General features: G+C 43.7%; 1 protein-coding gene across 3 annotated transcripts in view; it reads left to right on the top strand.

The window, feature by feature from the left end:
- The window catches only part of KAT2B (lysine acetyltransferase 2B), a 115813-nt gene that overhangs the window by 52856 nt on the left and 38380 nt on the right, over positions 1-24577 (top strand). For all 3 annotated transcript variants that reach the window (XR_011647838.1, XM_058290690.1, XM_058290689.1), the window contains exons 6-11: positions 6210-6401; positions 9213-9319; positions 14322-14447; positions 17071-17207; positions 19471-19679; positions 21151-21277. Coding sequence is in view for 2 of the 3 variants with exons in the window: in XM_058290690.1 (XP_058146673.1) it covers positions 6210-6401; positions 9213-9319; positions 14322-14447; positions 17071-17207; positions 19471-19679; positions 21151-21277 (898 nt within the window). In the remaining variant the exon portion in view is untranslated. The remainder of the gene's footprint in view (positions 1-6209; positions 6402-9212; positions 9320-14321; positions 14448-17070; positions 17208-19470; positions 19680-21150; positions 21278-24577) is intronic.

Below are 24577 nucleotides of genomic sequence, written 5' to 3'. Positions count from 1 at the left end.
CTTTTGGTAGACATTCAAATTCTGCAAGTAGTTTTAGATTGAGCATCTGGGTTTTTTTTTAGTGGAAATTTAATTTTACTACTGTTATTGAACTTCAGAATAATAGAATCTGGCTTTAAATATTGTAAACAAGGGCCAAACAAAGCATAATGACCTACATCTATTTTGATCTTAGTAAAGGAATCACGTGAATTATCCATTTTCTTCACTTCCTGTAACTTTTCCCCGTTTGTCTTTTATAGGCACAACAACCTCGCTTCAGGGGTATTATAGAGCTTAGTATTTCCCCCTTGATTTAAAGTGAGCAGTGACTTTTGATAGCCTGTAAAGGCCACTTGTGCCCAGGTAATGTTCTGTGACAACTGATGACACATGCAGGGACAGCAAGGGTTTAAGATAAGCTTTCCTGTGTGGACACTGACCTGATTTCATGGCTAATTCTCCCTTTCTCTCTCCTCCTCCCCCTTTTTAAAAATAATTACAAATTCAATTATTATTCTCCTTTAAAAATGGACAGTTATAGAAATTAAGATTCCATATTTTAAAATTCTATCTTCATTTCTGCACCTTTTGTTCCAGGGTTTTGCATAAACAGTGGCTCTTATGTTACTGTTTCTCTTGTTTATAATCAGCGTTGACATAATAAACCTCTCAGAAGCATATAGTTTTAATTTTAACCCCATCCGTGAAATATTGATAAGGCCAAGTATTTGTCAGAGCCCCTGAATGTTTGTTTGCCACCTCTAATAGAGAAAATAATTGTTTCATCAAGAAAAAGGAAAAATAAATAAATAAAGAGAAAAGAAGAAAAAAAAAGTAAATGTGAAGCAGCATGGGAGACTTAGCTGTATTTTAGAAAACCAAATAAAAATACTATGCAGATGTTGGGAATTACCAGGTAAGAGTTGACACTTACAAATACTAAAGGAGTGGTAAAAAGAGAAATAAGGTTTTGGGCTGAGCGCTGGGTCGGAATCCTGACGCCATGTTCCCTGTCTCTATGAGCGTTAGGCAAATTGCTTCACCTCTTTTACCTTGTGTCCTTCTTTGCCCAAGTCGCACGAGTGCAGAGAGTTTTCGGTGAAGTGGCTCGTGCTTAGTGACTGGCACACAGAGAAGGTGCTTGGAAGATGTTACTCATCATCTTCCTCCCACACCTAAAACTCAGCTGCTGCCAGCGTTGGACTGCTAGGCTCGTTCAACGTATGTTGGACTGAGTGTGTAATTGTATGAGTCTCACTTTAGCTGCTACGACAACAGGGAATAGTCCTTTATGGGCTGCAGCCGGAGCCCACAGCTGAAGGCTAAGAGTGGAGTGACGAGAAGATGCCGAGACCCTGAAATGAATACTCCTGATGGGTTCTGAAACCTGCTGATTTCTAGGTGGAGGGTAGACCAAGAGGCCTCTGCTCATCGTAAATAAGGAAATGAAGGTAGAACACACCCACCTTCCCCTGTCATCACGCCAGGTTGGTGAAGAAGGGGAAGTAGAGAGAAAGCACCTGTGAAGTTGTGAGAATCAGTTATGGTTTCAGCATAAAACCTCACCCCTGTGAGCGTAATTGGGAAACTGAAAAACCACCTACCGTGACAATATGGTGCCACACGGATGCTAATCTTCTCAAAAAATGGATAATATCACAGGCTGCAGGCACCACTGAGCTTGATCTTGATGTGCGAGTGAACCTCAGGATTTGTGATGCTGATTCAGCGTGTCATTTACAGCCGGTGGAGCACTTAGAAGAGCCAAAAACTTCTGGGAGCCCAGCATCAGCATGAAAATGGAGTTCAGTGGGACTCTGTGGCAAAGCCTGGGCAGAAAAAATGACGGTGTGCCTTACAGAGTTAACCTGTGAAGATTGAACCAATGACAAAAGCAGATGGAATGGTCGAACTGCTTTTATATGGCTTACCTCTGTTCTCAATAAAGTGGAAATATAAATATGCTTATATATTATTACCCATGCTTAATATCAGTATATATTAAATATCCCCAGAAATCACTGTGGTTTTAGAGGAGAATCTGGGCAATGATTTTGAAATTCCCTGAGTGTCATGATGGTGCACTAATATAATCCCATGAAGAAAGAACCTGAAAATGAGGCACCAGGGGAATATGACTTCCTAAAAAAAATCTGGACAACAGAATCTGCTAAAGGAAAGTGGCAAATAATTAGCCCTGGATTTGGAGTTGTGCAGAACTTCTGAAAGTTCTTCCCCTTCACTGGGGAGATGTTTCATAAGAATACAGGGCAAATTGGATAGAATTAACTTGATTTTGGGAGACAGTTTTAGGTAACCTTTGTTCTACGACGTGCACGCGGTCACTGTGAGTACTGAGTGTTCATAATTAGGGATGTGAGTCTAGGACATTATTTATCAGAAAATAGGGACTATCTAGAACAGGGACTAGAGTCAGGAAATCTATCTGCTAGTCTTGACTCTTCTCACAACGACCCTTTGGTTCTGGTGAACCAGGAGAGGTGAGTTAATTCCTGAGAACTTCAGGATTTTTTTTGTGTGAACCAGGAGAGGTAATTCCTAAGAACAGGATTTTTAGTTTAGCAAGTAAGTGGGATGACCTGATCTTCTGCTCTCCAATTCTCCAATCCTCTTCACATTTTAAAGAAGGAAAGGAAGTTGCAAATAAACAATTTGAGTGGTTTGGACAATCAGTAAACAGCATACTGATGCCTCTTGACTGGGTACACAAAACGAATGAACTATCATTCCACTTCCTCTTAGGAGACCTGAATCCAGTCACGTAGGTGGAATCTCTTCCTGCATTTAAGTGGTTAGAGGGAGATGTGTGTGCATGTGTAGACAATGTGCACACATTCCCATTTGTGTAGACAATGTGCACACATTCCCATTTCCTTCTTTCAACACAATGACCACGACATTAATTAAAGCAGTACATTAAAAAACTGACTCACTCTCCTGTTCTTATTTACTATGCACTTCTTTACAGATTTACAGTTTTATCTTGGAAGTAAAAACTGAACTGAAAAGCGTAAACTGAGGTCTGTAAAATGACTCTCAGAGGAAATGAATGAAAATCTATTATTTGAAAAAAGTTTACTAGGAAAACTTTTGCCTCTACCCTTAAAAGGAGCTCTTAAGTCCTTTTTGATAGTTTGTGATTTTATGATAATATTTATAGCCTATCATTTCTGTAGCAGAAATAACCTCAGTCTTAAGTATGTAGCTTCAGGCATTGGTGGACCCTTGCCCAGAAGGAAATGCTCTTTAGACTTGGGATCAGTACTGAAAAATAGAAATATAATGTAGACCACAAGTGTGAGCCATCTATGTAATTTAAAATGTTCTAGGGGAAGCAGACTTGGCCCAGTGGTTGGGGCGTCCGCCTACCACATGGGAGGTCCGCGGTTCAAACCCCGGGCCTCCTTGACCCGTGTGGAGCTGGCCCATGCGCAGTGCTGATGCGCGCAAGGAGTGCCCTGCCACGCAGGGGTGTTCCCCATGTAGGGGAACCCCACGCTCAAGGAGTGCGCCCCGCAAGGAGAGCCGCCCAGCGTGAAAGAAAGTGCAGCCTGTCCAAGAATGGCACCACACACACGGAGAGCTGACACAACAAGATGACACAACAAAAAGAAACACAGATTCCCGGTGCCACTGATAAGGATAGAAGCGGTCACAGAAGAACGCACAGTGAATGGACACAGAGAGCAGGCAACTGGTGGCGGGGGTGGTGGTGAGGAATAAATAAAAAATAAATCTTTAAAATAAAAAAAAGTTTAAAAAAATTTTAAAAAATTAAATTTTCTAGTAGCTACATTAAAAAAGTAAAAAAAAAAAAAAAAGTAAATAGGATCAGATGTGGCCCAAGCAGTTGAGCACCAGCTTCCCACGTGGCAGGTCCTGGGTTCAATTCCTAGTGCCTCCTAAAAACAAAACACAAATGACAAGCAAACAGGCGGAAGGGCCTACTTGGGGGAGCAGGTGTGGCTCAGTGGTTGAGCACCAGTTTCTCACACGCAGGGTCCCAGTTTCAATCCCTGCCCTAGCACCTTGGGAAAAAAAAAAAAAGTAAATAGAAATCGAAATTAATTTTAATATCTTTTATTTAACCCAGTGTATCAAAAATATTGCCCTTTCAACAGGTAATTAGTATGAAATATTCTCAGGTATTTTTGCTTCTGTATTTGTACTAAGTTTCCAGAATTTACTGTGTCTTTTACATATACAGCCTATCCCCATTCAGTTGCTAAATTTCAAATGGTTCCTGGGAAATAGAATCTTACCAAAACGATAGGCTTGTGTTTAATGGAAAACTATTCTATACCATTTCCATTTAAAATTTAAATTAGCTAACGTGAAAAAAATTTGAGCTCCTCGTTGGCACCAGGATCATTTCAGGTGCTCGGTAGCTGCAGGCAGCTGGTGACCACTGTGATGAAGGCACATTTGGAGAACATTGCCACCATCCCAGGAGGTTGATGGCACAACCCCGGTCTACACCTTTATATCGCCCATGCAGATTGTTGTATTTTGCATATTAAGTCTTACAGATGGTCTTGCGACAGCCTGTCCCCGTGAAGCTGAACTTCTGAGTGTTACTCTTACATTTAGAGTATTGTCATTGTTTGCTGGCTCTTCTCCCCCAGCCTCAGATATTCTTTTAACCTAAGTGGCCAGAGACTAGAATCCAGCAAAGACGGACTTTGAGGGTGATGAGTTTCCATATGAGTTACCTTATGGATTATAAAATAAATGTTCTTCCCAGCTTTTTGTGCTACCCAGCCCACTATTTCACTCTTGAGCAGACCCGTCACAACATTTAAGATACCCATTTCAGTGTTGTAATCACTACATGACTCCTGGGTGTCTTGTTAAGGGAGAAAAGGTGATAGAGAGAAATAGCAGTGTGGGTTCAAGGTTAATTTAGAATCTAGGTTCATAAGCTACCACTAATGAAACTTTTCTTCCCACAAAATGACACATCACCATTGCCATGGACAAAGACATACACAAGGTGAAAGACGAGGCGATGCAGAATAAGACAAAAAATAAGTGAAAAGGCACAAGTAAGCCAATTTCATCGTCCTTTTCAACAGGAGTTTTCTGTAGCAGCTAGGGCACATTGGAATGCTTCCTCCAACTTTAAAAGAGAACAGGAAACTGGGGCTTGGAGGGAGCGAGGATTTTATGTTTGGAAAACAGTCCTGTTTATGCTGATTTGGACCTGCGACTAAGGAATGAGGATCTGTGACGTGAAGCTTTTTGGTCCTCTCCTGGTTTGCTGCCACCCCTGTAAGTGAAAGAAATTCACGTTGCTAGGCCTGGGAATTTCAAGCGCTGCATCTCCAGGAGCCCAAAAAGAGGGTGGTTTTTGAGTAGATTTTCATTCTCTAGCTCCTGTTGGCTGACAGAGCTGTCTCCATCGGATGCCCTAAGTAGCCAGTGATGCCCTAGAACGTTGGTGACATCTCAAGGACAGCGCTGGCGTCTCCGTGAGCCTGGGCGCTCCTCCAACCTCGTGCGATGGCAAAGCACACTTGTGACTTTGAGTCTGAGTCATTGAAAATGTACTTCAGTGACAGACGGTGGAAGCTTATTACTTCCGCTGTTATGACTAGTTTTGAACCGTCTTGAAGATCTTTATCTTCCCACCAGGGAGATGTGAGTGCTGGGTAGGCATTTTAAAGATACCTTTTTTTTACTCAGTGTGACTAGATGGAATTGGATCTTTTTGTGTGTGAACAGGTCTTCCTCAGCTCCTCCTTTACTGAGTGCTTATTATGTGCCAGGACTTCTACTTACAACTCTGTACTTTATATACGATAACCTCCTTTACTGCTCGCAGCCACCCAATGAAGTAAGCATAATGGTTGTCCCCATTGAACAGGGAGGGAAATGGAGCTAAAGAACAGAATTAAAATGTCAAAGTCACGCGGTCAGTTATGTCATAAAAGCAGGAATTCCGCCCCGGGATTGTCCATGACAGGAGGATTCGCCATCTAATGCTGCGGGGCGGAATGAGTTTTAATGAAATTGGGTCCAGCTGGTTGTGTAAAGGCAAGAGAGCCTGATTGTCAGCACCCCCGGCTGGGAGCGAGCTCGCTGCGTGCCGTCCCGGGCCTCGCCTTGTCTGCCCTGCTTCGTGGGATGAGAGCCATCCGTCGCGCGCGGTCTCAGACGTCCCCGGGGTTGCGCGCGCTGACGGTGCCCGCCGCCTCTCGCCGCAGGTGGCTGTGCTACTGCAACGTGCCCCAGTTCTGCGACAGTCTACCTCGGTACGAGACCACCCAGGTGTTCGGGAGGACCCTGCTTCGCTCCGTCTTCACCGTGATGAGGCGGCAGCTCCTGGAGCAGGCCCGGCAGGAGAAAGACAAGCTGCCCCTCGAGAAGCGGACGCTGATCCTCACCCACTTCCCCAAGTAAGGGAGAGGGCCGGCTAGGTGTGCCTTTTTTTTTTTTTTTTAGCTTTAATACTTTTCTCAAAGCTTTAATTTTTTTTACCATCTCCTTATATTTTTTTAAATGTTACATTCAAAAAACATGAGGTTCCCATACACCCCCCCACCCCCCCGCTAGTCTTTTTTTTCTTTCAGAATAATGTTTGTTGTTGTTGTTTTTTTACGATTTATTTTTATTTCTTTCCCCTTTCCCCCAGTTGTCTGTTCTCTGTGTCCATGTGCTGTGTGTTCTTCTGTGTCTGCCTGTATTCTTGTCAGTGGCACTGGGGATCTGCATCTCTTTGTTGGGTCATCTTGCTGCGTCAGCTCTCCGTGTGTGCGGTGCCACTCCTGGGCGGCACGTGGGGCTCCCCTACGTGGGGGACACCCCTGCGTGGCATGGCATTCCCTGCACGCATCAGCACTGCGCGTGGGCCATCTGCACACAGGTCACATCTCTACACTGGGTTTGAACCCTGGACCTCCCGTGTGGTAGGCGGATGCCCTATCCGTTGGGCCAGATCCGCTTCACTGCTAGTCTTGTTTGACCTCAAAGTTTGATAAATCCGTGGCCCAGCCTGCATGAATAGCAATAGGGACTCTCCTTCTCATCTCCGTGTATGAGTCTGCTTGGGTATTCTCCAATCTATTACCTTGACTTTTTTTTTTTTTTTAAGATTTATTGTTTATTTATTTCTCTCCCCTTCCCCCCCTCCCCAGTGTCTGCTCTCTGTGACCATTTGCTGTGTGTTCTTCTGTGTCCGCTTGTATTCTTGTCAACGGCACCGGTTATCTGTGTCTCTTTTCGTTGTGTCAGCTCTCCGTGTGTGCGGCGCCACTCCTGGGCAGGCTGTACTTTTTTTGCTCTGGGTGGCTCTTTTTACGGGGTGCACTCCTTGCGCTTGGGGCTCCCCTACATGGGGACACACCTGCATGGCACGGTACTCCTTGTGCGCATCAGCACTGTGCATGGGCCAGCTCACCACACGGGTCAGGAGGCCCTGGGATTGAACCCTGGACCTCCCATGTGGTAGGCGGACACTCTGTCCATTGAGCCAAGTCCACCTCCCCTGATAGAAATTGACTGAAAATTTCCTCACATTTTAACACAAAGCCTGAGCCTTAGGTAGAGGATGTGATGGGCAAGTCTGACGGGCTTTAGCTGAACACCCGCTATTGGCACATTAATCCCAGAGTCTTGATTTTTGGGATTTTCTTGAGGGAACTAGTACTGGAGACTGAGGCGAGACTTGAACATTTTGGTATCTTCTTTGGAGACAGGCTCGGAAGCGCTGAAACTGTAGATTGGATATTGCTGCGAGATGTGCTAGGAATTCTAGGCTGGCTCATAACTTTCAGTGGCCTTTTAACTCATCTGAGCTCCTTTTCCTTCCTAAAGCAGTTGCCTTGCTTCTTTCCCCATTACCTTTGCCACATAAGCATCATTTTATGTTTTCAGATAATGGCTATCTTTCTGTCTCTAATCCAAAGGCTAAAGAGTAGCCCCTGCCCCATCCCTTTTATGGTGCTCAAAGAGAAATTTTCATTATCTTGCATAGTAACATTTTTTCCCCCACAGCAAATTCATTTGGCTCTTTGCAGATATTTGCTAATTATAGTGTGTTTTGTTCCTTCAACCCGTGGTTCTGGCATGCTTAGGCTGTTGAGCTGAAAAATCAAAGCCGCTTTCTTTTCTTCTCTATTACTAATAGTAGGGTAAAACTACCACCCACTTCTCCGTTTAGGTCCCTTTTCCTTGACTATGACAACATTTGAGGCTGTTGGGAATTTATACCGACAGATTTGGCAGCAGAATCACATACACTGAAGTCTGAGGTGCTCCTTGGATCTTGGGCACTTTCTCAAAGTGAGCACTGGGGTCAGGGCACTCTCCAGGGCTCTCCACTGCATTTTCAGGGCTTACATCCTTATCATCTTATTCATGATATGTTGCCTTATCTTCCACTTGGCTTTAACTCGTGTCTTTTCTCCTACCCACCTGTTCACAAGATTGTTTACGTTTAGACTCTATAGCCATTCAGAAGTGATGAGTACAAATGTCGAAGAACATGTGCTTGACAAAAACAAGAAAAAGACCATCCTGATTCTGCCATCCTGGACGCTTTTATTTTTTTAAATTTATTCCTCCCCTCCCTCCCCCCCACTGCCACCGTTGTCTGCTCCTGTGTCCATTCGCTGTGTATTCTTCTGTGTCCGCTTACGTTCTTGTCAGTGGCACCAGGAATCTCTATCTCTTTTTGTTGCATTATCTTGCTGCATCAGCTCTCTGTGTGTGTGGCGCCACTCCTGGGCAGGCTGCGCTTTTTTCGTGTGGGGTGGCTCTCCTTATGGGGCGCACTGCTTGCACGTGGGGCTCCCCTACACCAGGGACACCCCTGCGTGGCACGGCACTCCTTGCACACATCAGCATCGCGCGTGGGCCAGCTCACCACACGGGTCAGGAGGCCCTGGGTACTGAACCCTGGACCTCCCATGCAGTAGGCAGACGCTCTATCAGTTGAGCCAAATCCACTTCTCCTGAACCCCTTTAAGTACTTTGGGACGTTTCTATTTTTCCCCCACGTACAGGGTTATTTTACTCTACATGCAATTTTTGAATCTTTTGCATGTCAAATAAGCACTTCCCAATATCTTTATATGAGACTGTTTATTTACCTGTACATTCCAGAGTTGAAGGTAAGAGACTGGTGACTGCCACACAGGTTAGGACTTTTGTCGCTCTAGAAATCAGTTCCATTGTGGTTTTAATACTGCTTTTACTCTTGTGTCCAGGTTTCTGTCCATGTTAGAAGAAGAAGTTTATAGTCAAAACTCTCCCATCTGGGACCAGGATTTTCTCTCGGCCTCTTCGAGAAATAGCCGGCTAGGAATCCAAACAGGTGAGTTTCTTTTAGCATAAATCAGAGCTTAAATCAGGACGGCCTTAGCTGCAGCTCACGCTGCATTTTTTTTTTTTTTGTACGTATTTCATCAGGAAATTGAAGAAGAGCCAGCCCAAAGAGCAAACACTATGACAAATCTTGCATCCACATCCCTGTTAAGGAGGAGACAGCAGGTGCAACCCAAAATCTTGCAATTGTATTTTTATTAATGAGGAGTCCAGGTGCCAACTAACCAGTTAAAAACAAACAGAGCAACCTACCAGTATAGGGTTTGCTTAGCTTGCACATTGCAGATTAATGAGCGGTTGGAACACAAGGCAGCCCAAGCTCTGCGGTCAGGTGCTGGCTCTTGTCAAAGACATTGACTAACTCTCCGTCCAGTTTCGATCTGTGGCGCCTGTTTGGTACACCAGGTTACCGTCGTGGGTTATATTGGGGTGGCGGGTGAAGACGGCAGACCTGAGTCCTGGGGCATGAAATACTTCCCGATGGGCCCGAGGCGTCCTTGCAGTTGCCTGGTATCTCCCAGTGGCGTCCATGGACATTCTGTGAGGAAGGGGGACAGATGCCTCCGGTGTAACAGTGACCCCCCCAGTGCGGATTTGAATTCCCACCTTTGACACTAGGAAGACTCGATGGAGACGTTGGATAGGAAATGGCCAAGACACCAGTTGACGTGTGATTGTGGGGAGAGACAATCTAAAATTTTTTTTAAACTTTTTATCTTGAAGTAATTGCAGCAAAGTTGCAAAAATAATAGAGAAAGAGTACATAGAATTCCAACGTGCCCCACCCAGATAACCCAGGTTTACTGTTAGCATCGTGCCACGTTAGTTGTATCATTCTATCATCTCAATCCACCTCTCATCTCTCTACCTATCATCTGTCGATTAATCCATCTCTGAACATCTGAGAGTAGGTTGCGTCATTGTGCTGCTTTAATAGACTTCCATGCACATTTTCTGAGAGCAAGGACATGTACGAATTTTTTTTTTTAGATTTATTTATTTCTCTCCTCCCCCCATTGTCTGCTCTTTGTGTCCATTCACTGTGTGTTCTTCCGTGTCCACTTGTATTCCTGTCAGTGGCGCTGGGAATCTGTGTCTCTTTTTGTTGTGCCATCTTGCTACATCAGCTCTGTGTATGTGCAGCACCACTCTTGGGCGGGCTGTGCTTTTTTTTGTGCAGGCAGCTCTCCTTACGGGGCGCACTGCTTGCGCATGGGGCTCCCCTGCACAGGGGACACCCCTGCATAGCACAGCACTCCCTGTATGCATCAGCACTGCACATGGGCCAGCTCACCACACAGGTCAGGAGGCCCTGGGTTTGAACCCTGGACCTCCCATGTGGTAGGCAGACGCTCTATGAGTTGAGCCAAATCCGCTTCCCCATATAAGAATTTTGATGTCAGAGTTTTTTAGCTGAGCTCTAGCTCCATGTGTAATATAGGGATTTTTGAGGCTCACCTCCACAAAGATAATTTTATTACATTGTTTCTCCCCTGGTAGAGGTATAATTTGCATGGCATAAGATTAACCCTTTTCAGTGTACACGTCTGTGAATCTTGACGTGTGCACACAGTTGTGTAACCATCACCACAGTCAAATGATAGAACAGTTGAATCATCCTAGAAAATTCCCTCATAGCCCTTTGAATTTACCCTACCCCCAAACCGTGGCAACCACCGGTCTGTGTTTTGTTCCTAAAGTGTTGTTGTTTCCAGAATGTGGTATGAATGGAGTTGTACGGTGTGTAGCCGTTTGAGTCTTGCCTCTTTCACTCAGCATAATGCTTTCGAGAAGGTTGTTTTAAACGTTTTTTTTTTTTTTTCATCTAAAGGCCAAGTTTAGATGTAAATACAGTTAAATCTCTACAAAGTACAGACGTGAGGAATGAGATATTTTGGTTTGGGATTAAACCCTTTTTGTTTTAACACATCTAACATCTTTGAGTGCTGTTTTTCACCTTAGTTTGTGGGATATAGTTTCATGTGTCACTGGGATCTTTCTGTGCTTATTCAAGGTTTCTTGGACATATTCTCGCAATCGCTGGCCTCAGTTTTCCTCTCTCTGTACCTGTGCCATTCGTTTTATCTCCCGTGGCTTTTAAATGGTGTCTTTCCCCTAAAGTCTTTCCTAATTCCTCCCATGCCTTCTAGCAAAGAATGGGTCTCCTTTCTTCCAAACTCTCCCATAACCTTGAATTCCTTCTCAAACTTGGCTGCTCAATGGAATCACAGGGGGAGATTAAAAATATTCTCATTTCTGAGTTCCATCCCAAGAAAGTGGGATGTAATTGGCTTGGGGTATGGCTTGGGTGTAGGGATTTTAAAAAGCTGCCCCAGCGATTCTAACGTGCAGCAAGGTTCAAGAACTACTGTACTATAAACTACGTACATCAGGTTCTTGGTTCCATTTTTTCAGGATGCCCTCTCTCTGCTCTGAATGTTATTTCTTGATGTTCAGAGGCCCAGTCTTGCCGCAATAGTAATAATAATGCGGTACATTTATTTTTTAATTTTTTAAAGACTTATTTTTTATTTATTTCTCTCCACACTCCCCACCCCCCCATTGTCTGCTCTCTGTGTCTGTTCACTGTGTGTTCTTCTGTGTCCGCTTGTATTCTTGTCAGTGGCACTGGGAATCTGTGTCTTTTTGTCGCGTCATCTTGTGTCAGCTCTCCATGTGTGCAGCCCCACTCCTGGGCAGGCTGTACTTTTTTTCGTGCTGGGAGACTCTCCTTACAGGATGCATGCATGGCAGGACACTCCTTGCACGCATCAGCACTGCACATGGGCCAGCTCATCACACGGGTCAAGGAGGCCCTGGGTTTGAACCCTGGACCTCCCATGTGGTAGGCGGACGTTCTCTCTGTTGAGTCAAATCTGCTTCCCGCGGTACATTTATTAAGAGTTTGTAGCTAAAGCATGTTTCCTGTCTTTTAGCTTTAGCACCAACCCTGGACAATTGATGTCATTATCCCTTTTATATGGATCAGAACATAGCTCAGAGACAAGTAGTAAATTGGCGGAGATCAGGGCTCCCCAGTGATGGATGTTAGGGATTTCATGCCCAGGTTGTCTGCATTCCTAACTATTACGTGTGCAAAGAGCCAGAGCTGCAGCCATGACACTGCATTGCCTAGGTGTGCTGTCAAGTGTGCGGTGAATGCTTGTGGAAGGAATGGGTGAAGAAGAGAGCTTCCTCCTTCAGGCAGAGGGACCCAGTGCTCCCCAGGAGGGTCCACTTACTTCTCCTTCTGGAGAGCCCTGGAGAGGAATCCGTTCTCTGTGCGTGGAAAGTGCCCTTGAGCATTGGCTGTTCGGAATGCCTCCCAATTTGCCCGGCTTCTGACCACACTGTCATTGGTCCTCGAACGGGATGGAGAAGTCGGGGCTGTCTCAGAACCGGTGGGAATTCCGTGTCTCTTTCTGTGGCTAAGGCTGTCACTGGATCGCTCACCTGGGCATTACCTGAAGCTGTTGGGAGTGGGCTGGCCCTCCCGCTCTACTCTGATTGTAGCTTCTCTCCGGGGAGAAGAAGAGTATCATCAACTGTTTAATTGGCACGTCTGCACAGCCACGCACCTGTGATGAATGGCATGCATGATGATGGGGCTGATGCTTTGCAGGTACTCAGATGTCTCCTGAGTCACCAGAGGTTCTTCCTCGTTCGGGATCACTCCGGTGTACTTTGAAATCTAGAACGATCCTGCAAGGAAAAGCGTCTAGCCCAGGGCTTAGTACATTATGTCCCTTGCTGTTAGGTTAGAAGCGCCTTGGTTTCTCTCCGTTGCTTGACTTACTTCCATCACTTTTTTGGCTGCTGGGAATGTCCTTTGTGGACTGAACTGTAGCTGCATTAAGACGTAGATGACCGTGGTCTCCGGGCATTTGTCCGTATCGCCACCCTGTGTCCTGTACAGTGTGACCAGTGTCCCTGCAACTGTCCCTGTCCCTCACCCCCTGTCACCTCCTCAGAAGCACAACCAGCAAGGCAGCATCCTGCTGTCTACCGTGGCTTTGAAAAAAAAAATTCTTTTATTTGAAAATGCTCTCACATTTACAGAAGAGGTATAAGAACAGTACAAAAAAGTTCTATGTACTGTGGACTCTGTACCCAGATTCACCAGTTGTTAACATTCCTGTATTTGCTTTATCATCGTCTCTCTGCATCTCTCTGTACATACCTAATTTTTTTCTGAACTATTTGAAAAGTTAGTTGCAAAATCATACCTTTTACTTACTTCAGTGGTCATCTCCCCAAAACAAGGACATGCTCTTCTTTGATTAGAGTACAGTTATCAAAGCCATGAAATTGAACATCGATACAATATTATTACCTAATCTATAGGCTGTGTTCAGTTTTTATCACTTTTCTCCATAACCTGGTTTATGCAATTTTTGCGTCACATCGGGAGAAACACGATGTTGGTTTGTCCCGTTCTTGTTGTTACGAATTTGATCTCCTGGTTAAGGTGTTTTCCACCAGGCTTCTCCTCTGTGATGTTACCTGTTCTTCATTTTCCTGTAATTAAAAAGTACTTTTGTGGGGAGATACTTTGAGACTATGTAAATATCCTGTCCTTCCTCAAAATTACCCTCACTGTGCTTAGCCAGTAATGATGATTCTTCCCTGAATCAGTTATTATATGATGGCTGCAAAATGGTGATTTCTTGTTTTTTTAAACTCTCCACCTTCCTCCCTTAATTATTTGGTGGCATTCTCCTGTAAGGAAGGGCTTTTCCTTTGCCCCACTTATTTATTATGTGTTCATTCATCCTTCTTTTGTTGCCGTGGACTTCATCACCCCTTTTCCAGTTGATGGGGCTGTCATCCACTACTCAGAGGCTTGATGCTCATCTGGACCCTGTGGCTTTTATTTTAAAGATGGCCGCTTTGTGGTGTTGGGCAGGAGTGGGATGGTGTCACGTACACTTGGTTCCTTCTTGCCTGGGAAGGGAGTCCTCTAATATCCTTTTTTCCTTTTCTTGGGGAAGTTATCAATCCACCTCCCGTGGCTGGAACGATTTCATACAATTCAAACTCCACTTCCCTGGAGCAGCCGAATGGAGGGAGCTCCAGTCCTGCGTGCAAAGCCTCATCTGGGCCTGAGTCAAACCCAGGTAAGCGCTTCGCGGGGGATGAGAGAGGGAGATGCCTTGCCCTGGACGCTCCCTTCTCTGAGGAGGGCCAAAGATAGACTCAAACTACAGAGTATGCATGGCCAGGCTTTCATGCCTGGAAATCCCTTTGTAGTAGAATGTGGACTGTATTGGCTAGTTACTGCTGGGTAATAAACCAAGCCAGAATGCAGAGTCTTAAAACAAAACAGTAATCGTTTATTATCTTAGCTCACACATTCTGGGAGTTGGAAGGTAGCTGGCTGAGGTCACCTGGTCTTACTGGATCTTGGCTAGGCTTGGCCATATATCTGCCCATCACCTGGGGCCATTGTTTTGGGCTTGGACCCTTAGGCTGGGGCAACTCTGATACTTATTTTTTAATACTCCTCTTTGGACCATTTGGGCTACCAGAACACGTGCTTCTTGCTATGATGACAGAAACACCAGAAAACAAGCAAAAATACACTTTCTCTTAAGGTCTCAGGTCAACTGGTGTACAATTACTTCCCCCTCATTCTTTCATCCAAAGCAAGACACGTGGTTGAACTTGGAATCAGGAGGTGAGGAAATATACTTTACTCTTTTTGTAGGAAGAATTACGCAGTCACATGGCAAACTGTGTGGATGCCAGGGGGAATAAAGCATTTGGCCATTAACATAATCTACCACATGCACAAAAACATCTCTTAATCCTAGATACGTTTCACAATTACAGAATGTTTTGAAGGTTGAATTTCTTCCCACACAGTTAACCTCAAGTAAACCTGGGATATGACCAAAGTTTGACATAAAAGAAGTGACATGAAATAGAGAGAGAAGAAGACCTTATATGTAGTGTACCAAATATTTAGCATGTAGGCCACCATTTCCCCCCCACTTCCAATAGACATCATTACTCAATCCAGGAGCTCTTTGCCAGTGCACTTGGGTGGAGTGTCAGATGTTTTTTATCACTTCACTCCAGGCCTATTAGCAGTCTATCAGCATTGGAACACATGAGATATATAACCATTGGCTATGAAAGAAATAGTCTATAGTATTACTCTTGGAGCATCATGTGATTTGAGAACTTCTTGGTCAAATGACTGAAATTATTCTGACTCACCTCCAAAGCAACTAAAAAGGTTATGAAAGTTAGAAATCAACAAAGGCCATTTAGTAACTTATGTGTAATATTCACAGGATGTCTGCCATGCTTCTTTTTAACTGAAAACAGTGGAAATGCTATACGGAAATATGCTCAGTGAGATTCATACCCGAGGAATAAACTAGATTTGAACATTTAAGACAGTTTTAAAAATGCTAATTGTAAAAATAAATATGTGTTATGATGCAAAAAAGGAAAATCAAAACACGGAAGGAGAAAGGAGAAAAAAAGCCATCATGTTATCTCATGGGAAATATGAGAGAAGGTTCTTTGTCTTGCCTGGTCTTTCTCAGCAAGCAGCAGATTGAGATGGCATCTTCTTAGGCCAGTGACTCACTTTGTGAGGCCTCATTTTAAGGCAAAAAAGCAGTGGGGACAAAAGAGAGTCTTTTTATAGTGATAAAAGTAATTTCAAGAAAATTATACAGGGAAATGGACTTGGCCCAGTGGTTAGGGCGTCCGTCTACCACATGGGAGGTCCGCGGTTCAAACTCCGGGCCTCCTTGACCCGTGTGGAGCTGGCCCATGCGCAGTGCTGATGCGCGCAGGGAGTGCCCTGCCACACATAGGTGTCCCCCGCGTAGGGGAGCCCCATGAGCAAGGAGTGCGCCCCATGAGCAGAGCCGCCCAGCGCGAAAGAAAGTGCAGCCTGCCCAGGAATGGCGCCGCCCACACTTCCCGTGCCGCTGACGACAACAGAAGCAGACAAAGAAACAAGACGCAGCAAATAGGCACAGAGAACAGACAACCGGGGGAGGGGGGGAATTAAATAAATAAATAAATAAATAAATCTTAAAAAAAAAAATTATACAGTTCACTTGTATATTGCAAATCATTTAGCCTCAAAATGGATAAAGCAAAAAATAATGTAAGTACAAGAAATAAATCAACCACCACAATTGGATGTTTGAACAAACATTTCTCAGTAAATCATAGATTGAGCAGACAAATATTAGTAAGGATATAAAGGAGTTGAAAATAAGGCCAACAAGCTTGATCTAGTAGAGATCAATTACTTCAAAACTTGGAATTAACTTCCAGAATGACACTGCACATTATAAAAACTGCTCTCATTTTCATCCTGGAAGCAAGTTTCAAAACCTCTTGACATGTTGGTATCACACAGGCCTTGTTCTCTGACAAAAAAAGCAAGAAGCTAGACATTAACAACCAATGACAATTGGAATCACACCATGATTTGCAAATGAAGAAACATGTGCCTTAATAACTCACATATCGAGTTAAAACATCATCGTAAAAAATTGAAAATATTCGGAATAAATCTGTGGTTTATGGTTATCTTGACCTCCTCTCTCTCCCATCTCCCACCACCTCCCCTTCCCTGGTATGTGGGGAGTTGACCCACTTACCAATCACGCTTGTTAATGTTATTAGATCATTAGTTGGATTGGCATGTATTATCTATATTGTGTCTAAAATTTCATGTTGTTTGCCCTTTTATTTGGGTTGCTACAGGAGAAAAGAGGAAAATGAATGATTCTCATGCTGTGGAGGAGGCCAAGAAGCCCCGAGTTATGGGGGATATTCCGATGGAGTTGATCAACGAGGTCATGTCTACCATCACGGACCCCACGGCCATGCTGGGACCAGAGGTCAGCAGGGCCCGCCCGAGCAGACAGCTGGTCGACCCCTTCTGCTGCTCTGGCCCCTCCAGCTGTCAGAAATGGGGGTGATAACGCTGAGAAAGTGACATATTCTGCTACCCTGGTTTGCATTGGATGGAGTGGGAAGGGTGGGGAGGGAGAGGAGGGACAGCTGATTAAGAGATGATTCCCTTGTAGAATACCACACCACAGGGGGGCTACTAAGACTGTAACACAGCTGAAGGCACCGTTGCTGCTCAAGTTTTTATTTTGAAAATTTCAAACACTCATGCAAGTTACAAGAATCCTATGACAAAGATCTATAGTTTCTCCACCTAGAATTACCTATCATTAATATTGTGCCACATTCTCTCTCTCTCCATTTGGAACCATGTCAGATGTCCTAACACTTCACCCTAACTATTTCTGTATGTGTCTTCTAAGAAGAAGGCTCTTCCCTTACATAACCACAATATAGTTACCACTCTCAGAAAATTTAGCCTAGTTACGATATTATTAGTCTCTAATGTTTTAATGCAGTAAGCAGGCCAAATGTGGCCTGCCGCCTGGTCTATAAATAAACTTTTATTGAAGCGTATTGTTTTTGGCCTCTTGTGCAACAACAGCAGAGCTGAATGATTGAGGAGGAGGATGTGTGTCCGACAAAGCCTAAAATAATTTATTATCTGTTACTTTATAGAAAAGTTTGCCAACCCTTGGCCTAATAGACAACCATATCCAAATTCCCCTTATGTCCAAATTATGTCCTTTATAACATTCGTTGTTAAAGAATCAGTTAGAGATTTAGGATTGCATTTGGCTCTTTTCTCTTTATCTCTTTAGTTTCATCTAGATCTTTCAAGACACTGACGTAGTTGAAATGTTCTAGTCACTAGTTTTGCGTAACATCCCCTTTATTTGGATTTGGCTGGTTGTTTCCTCATGGTTAGATTTAGGCAAAACATTTTTGGTGTAAGAGCACTGCAGCCATGTCTGGGGAAGGACAGTTGAAGACATTTCTGGTATGTCTTCATATGCTTCCACTGCTCTCAAGTGGTTGGTAGATTATTTTGCAAAGCATCTTAAAAAAAATTTTTTTTTCTGCTGCTCTGCTAGATGAAAGTAGTGATTTTTCATCGGTTATGTTTCCTTAGGTGATCATTTTATGGTATTGAGGATAACTCAGGGTTCTGGAATGAGGTGGAGAACAAAAAAATCTCGTGATAAAATTGTCCTTTGCGTTTCCTTCTAGATGTCCCGTCTGTGGGGACTCAAGACTGAAGTCCCTTTTTTTGTGAACTTGTCTTTGAGGGATTTAGTAACTTCACAGATTAGCTGAGCTCAGTTTTTCCACCTTTAAAATGGGAATGCCATTACCCATTTCAAGATCTGTTGTGTGGATTTAATACTGTGCTGAAGGTGGCTTGTCGTACCATCCATGGGTACAATTGTTAAAATCTCATGCATTTTGTGAACTGTTTGTTAAATAGAGTTGTGGCTTGAAAAGGACCAAGGTGGAAATATTTCATGTGGGCAGCTGCCTCTAGATCATGGAAATAAGCCAATGCTACAAATGAGGGCTTTTGTTTGCTGAGCATTTACCTGCACTCTACTAGGTGGCTTAAATAGGACGGAGAACAGGATTTGCTGACGCAGAGTTGCGCTGCCAACTATGGTTGAGTGTGGGTCAGCAGATATTTCTCTGGAAAGAAAAGTGACCTCCAAAGAGAGGCGCTAACAATATCGACAGGAATTGGGCCTGTAATGAGAAGTTGGGATCTTCCATTCCGAGGATGGTCTTAAAAGCCCAATCAGAGGGGATTCCACTTAACAGGGATTGGCAAACGATAGCCTGCAGGCCAAATCTACCTTGTCCCCGTTGTTGCTGTTGTTAACTAAGTTTTCTTGGAATACTGCTACACACATTGATTTACCGATGGTCTATAGCTGCTTTCACTCTGCAAAGGTAGTTGAGGAGTTGCAACAGACACGTTTTCAGAAAAAGTTTGTTTATCCCTAATGAAGACCAAATATCATTCATGTCCTTGTATAATAATCCTCTGACCCCTCAGAATGCTTTCCCTGTCTTTTCTAATTGGTCTTCAGGACTTGTGTGTATCTGCACGTGTGCGCGTGTGTGTAGGGTCCTGAAATCCACACACCCCTGCCTTATTAGAACACAGTGGGGATGTGTCCCATGCCCACGATCTGATGTAAGAACTGTCCTCAGAGGAGAGCCAAGTGTAATTCTCCCCTCTCTCCTGCACCGCAGACCAATTTTCTCTCGGCACATTCGGCCAGGGACGAGGCGGCAAGGCTGGAGGAGCGCAGGGGTGTGATTGAATTCCACGTGGTTGGCAACTCTCTGAACCAGAAACCCAACAAGAAGATCCTGATGTGGCTGGTGGGGCTACAGAACGTGTTCTCCCACCAGCTGCCCCGAATGCCCAAAGAGTACATCACGCGGCTCGTCTTTGACCCGTACGTGGTGCTTTGTTTTCCCTTCTTCCTGATTCCCTTTTTATTTTTTATTTAATACTTCTTATTTATTTATTTGTTATTATTTATTTATTTCTCTCCCCTCCCCACCCGCCCTAGCTTGCTCTCTGTGCCCATTTACTGTGTGTTCTTCCGTATCCAATTGCATTCTTTGTGGCACCGGGAATCTGTGTCTCTTTTGGTTGCATCATCTTGCTGTGTCAACTCTCTGTGTGTGCGGCGCCACTCCTGGGTGGGCTGTGCTTTTTTTTGCATGGGACGGCTCTCCTTACTGTGTGCACTCCTTGCGTGTGGGGCTCCCCTATGCGGAGGACACCCCTGTGTGGCATGGCACTCCTTGCACACAGCAGCGACGCGCGTGGGCCAGCTCATCACACGGGTCAGGGAGGCCCGGGGTTTGAACCCTGGACCTCCCATATGGTAGTCGGGCGCACTCTCAGTTGAGCCACGTCCGCTTCCGCCTCCTTTTTAAGTGAAATAGAAACTAATTAGAGTGAATTAGAGTGGATTAGGGACTCCAAATCCTATAGCCTCAAGTCCCACCACTGGCTGCAGAGCTGCATCAAGCTGGTTTCCATGCCTAAAAGAAACAAGACGAATTATCCAAAAGTTTATCAATTTTTGTGTTAATTAATACTAATAATGAAGCTCTGTAGTTGACATTGCTGGTCACCAACCTGTGCTTTGTTCACTATAGCGATGGTAGAAATTAAATAGTAAGAGGATTTCCCACTTTTGTCCTTGTCAAAACATCCTTGGTTTTGGTATCTTCATTAGGTACCATCATTGCACAGGCATGCAAACTTCAGGAAAATTATTAGGTCATTAGCTTAACTTTGAAGACCCACTGCTTATTTAAAAAAAAAAAAAACAACTAAATTTTTCTAATTGAAAGTATTTTAACATCTTTAACTCACACCTATGTGGACTGTGATATGCACGTGCTAGTCTTCAGAGTGATGGCACAGGAAGAAGGTCTGAGTTCATCTCAGAATGCAGGGCGTGGCAGATTGTGCATGCGGGTTTTGTGCTCTTTTTCATAACATTTCTGTAGTGTTTCTGAGTCAAGGGAAACTCTTCAGAAGCATAGGTCCCATTTGGTCATGCCTTCTTGCTCTCTGCTGACCCTTACTATGGGTCTCCAGACATTGGGTGGACCATGCCCAGAGCAGCTCCACACACACGCTGCCCTTTCTTTGAAAACTGTGGGCACTTCTCAGGTGATGGGCATTTTGTACTCATGGGAGCTCAGATGGAGTCTTGTGCGGGCAAGCTTGCTCTCCAAAGTCCACTCAAGGGGTGGTCTGCAGAGAGAGTGGCCACATGAAGGTTTCCTTAAAAACTGAGGATATACTCTTCTCCCCTTTTCTTGGTTAGTTAATGAGGGACACTCCCAAAATATGTTTCTATAACCAAGATAGGTCCAAACTGTGACATTGTCTTCTTCTTTCAGGAAACACAAAACCCTAGCTTTGATTAAAGATGGCCGTGTTATTGGTGGCATCTGCTTCCGTATGTTTCCGTCCCAAGGATTCACAGAGATCGTGTTCTGTGCTGTAACCTCCAATGAGCAAGTCAAGGTAAGGGCAATGCAAGATTTGGGAAGAAAAGCAGACACTGGGTCCGTTCACCAAAGCCTCCGTGCTGCTTGAGCAGGTCTGTGTATGCCGTGTACAGAGGAGGTTTGAAATAAGAGGTCAGGACTTTGTGAAAAGGGCCCCCTCACTGTGAGTGTACGTGTGTGTGTGCGAGGAGAGGAAATGGTTCTACAGCCAACGGGTTGGGTGGTACCAAGGCTTAGTTGGGGCAAGGGGCAGGGACACCACATGGCCCAATTTTCAAGTTAGGTGCGGTCTACGGAAAGTGAAGTCATATTTAAAAATCACCCTAAATCTCATCATTCAGTGTTAGTTTAAATGCACACACATGTACATACACTCAGCGGGCAATACCCAACCACCAGAAAGGGTGTGGTGTGACGTGGATGTGGAAGATGATGTGGGCAGCTTACACGTCCTACAGACTTCTTACACTCTTGTACCTAAAGAAGGATAAGGACTAAAGAAATTTAAGAAAAAATGGAAACTTTGAGTAAGTTTATGAATAAGTTTCAGGTGGAATATGGTGTTCTGTTTGTGTGTGTGGTTAATTTACCTTCCCACTTGTCCTTGACATCAGTCTCTTCCGCCCCTGAAACTTTGACTGTGTTTTAGTTGGCATTGTGGTCTAGCTGGAAAAAAACTTGGCTCTCGGGAGTAGAAAGAGCTCTCATCTAGACTTTGTTGTGTTCTGCTCTCTTCTTAGGAACAGGGAATCAGGAAAGGTAGCCTTAGAATAGTATTAATTTGGTATTTGGAGCACGCTGAAGAATAACCATCTGGAAGTGTAGTGGAGAGATGAGCAACTCAGGATGAGATGGTTGCTGATTAGAAGGTGTAAGGCTATATTGTTCACCAGAGCTATAACACAAGCCACTAACGTGAGTCATACATGTGTTTTTAAATTTTCTAGTAACCACATTAAAAAAAAGAAACAGGCGTATAAAATGATAAAAGCATTTTCTTTACCCAGTATATCCAAAATATTGTCATTGCCACACGCACTCAACGTAAAAGGCAATTGTTGATTAGAATAAAAATTTTACATTCTCTTGTACCATCTTTGAAATCAGGCGTGTGTTTGACATTCAGAGCACATCTGGATTTGCACTAGCCATGCTTCAAGTGCTCAGCAGGCACGTGTGGCCAGTGGCTACTGCATTGGACAGGGCCCTTCTAAGAGCGTCGTGGACTCCTTCAGCGTCAAAGAAACAACTTCCTTTACAGGAACCACAGCTAAGGCACTGGCAGGGCTCGGCTGCTTGAGGGCTGCAGCCAGTGCCGGGGAGCCTTTTGCTCTGATGAGCAGCGTTACTTCTGCTCACAGTGCGGGTTACAGCCGCAGAGAGGTATTTCTTTTCACGGAGCCCAAGTGGGGCTTTTTGTCTTTGACTTACAGTAGCAAATACCAAAGGGCAAACCCGGTTCATCAGTCTTCTGTTTGGGGAAGGTCAGGGCCCAGATTCTCTTGAAACTGGCCCCAGGGAATTCTGACAGGGTGTCTTTAGATGGTGCTGGTGCTGTGTTTATCTCTTGTTGTTGTTGTTTCCCTAGCCAAAGCGAGAGGCTTCTTTTCTGATATCCAGAGTAGAAGAACTTTAAAGGACATTTTTTGTTTGGCTTTTCAGAGGGAGAAGACCTAGAAAATATGTCCTTGGATTGCAATTTCAGGGAAATGATTGCGTAATTTTTTGTTTTCAAAGATAGCCACACCTTGTTTGGAAAGGTTGATTGAGGTTGACTTGGCCCCTTTTAGGGACACCAGAAGGAGACTAAAGGCATTTAATATGAATTGGACATTTTGTTCTATTGCTTCTCAGACAGCACTTTATATATTTTTTTTCCCAAACCATGTAATTTTCTAAAGACTTGAAGGAAGGTGGCCAAACATCACAAACTCAGCTGGAAGAGCTAGGAAAAAACCACTTCTTGCAAGTGACGGTAACTGTGGTTTTAGAAAATGAACATTAAACTTCCAAAACTGGATGGAATGCCTGAGTTTGATAGAAGCCTTGTGTGTGCACATAAATAAACACACAATCATAATGGTAAGGACCCGCTGTTAGAAATAAGAATGGGAGAAACACTGTTATTTATTGGTTATGCCATTAATTAATGATTAAAGAACAACTCCTGAGACTTATTATTGCCCTGCATATTACATTTTTATAGGCTTTAATCTAAATTAAAGATTATTGGGTTTTGCTAACTCATCAACACCCCTCAAATGGGGCACTGCACTGATGAGATGTAAAACTAAACTGGTCCCAGCAGTGGTGGCGCCTATTTGTGATAACAGCAAATTCTTAAGTGGAGTTCTTAACATTTTTCTTTCATATATTAAAAGTCTTGCCTAAAAGGGACATTAAAAATTTGTATCCGGTCATTTTGGAGAACCAAGCTTACATACAAATTCCTATGAATGCTTTAAATAACATTTCTGTGTGTGACTTTATCTTGTTCAAAGCATACACAAGATAATATTTGAAAATTTACTTGAAGCGCCTCACCTGGTTTTAGAATATTAATATCTTGTTATCTAGGAGCTATTTGGATTTTTCTTATTAGAGAAGTTGTGGGTTTACAGAAAAATCATGCATAAAATACAATATTCCTATATACTGCCTTGTTATTAAAACTTTGCTTTGGTGTGGTATATTTGTTACAATTGATGAAAGCCTACTTTTTTTTAATCATACTATTTATTGTAAATCTATGGTATAACTTAGGGTTCGCTGTTTGTATTGTACAGCTTTATAGTTTTGTTCCAGTTTTGTTTCTAAGTTTTATTCTAGGAACATATTTATAGCCTATTTCCCTTTAACCACATTCAAATATATAACTCAGAACTGTTTATTATGTTCATATAGTTGTACTACCACACCACCACCCATTAGCAAAAGCTTTCCATCATCCCAAATAGCAATTCTGTACATTTTTGGTCTTAACTCCCTGTTCCCTACCTGAACCCCATCCCAAACCTATATCAAAGAATCTGCCTCTGTGAGTTTACTTATTCCAATTATTCCATATCAGTGAGATGAAACAATATTTGTCCTTTTGCATCTGCCTTGTTTCACTCAACAGGATGTCTTTCTAGTTCCTCCATGTTGTCACATATATCAGAACTTCATTCCTTTTCACAGTTGCCTAATATTTCATGTGTGTATGTATCACATTTTGTTTATCCATTCATCAGTTGATGGACACTGGGGTTGCTTCCATCATTTGGCAATTGTGACTAATGCCACTGTGGACATTGGTGTGCAAATATCTATTCAA

The sequence above is a fragment of the Dasypus novemcinctus genome, chromosome 31 (genome assembly GCF_030445035.2).
Source record: "Dasypus novemcinctus isolate mDasNov1 chromosome 31, mDasNov1.1.hap2, whole genome shotgun sequence".
NCBI classification, from domain to species: domain Eukaryota; kingdom Metazoa; phylum Chordata; class Mammalia; order Cingulata; family Dasypodidae; genus Dasypus; species Dasypus novemcinctus.
The sequence above is the reverse complement of the archived record's forward strand: the minus strand, read 5'-3'. Positions and strand labels throughout refer to the sequence as shown.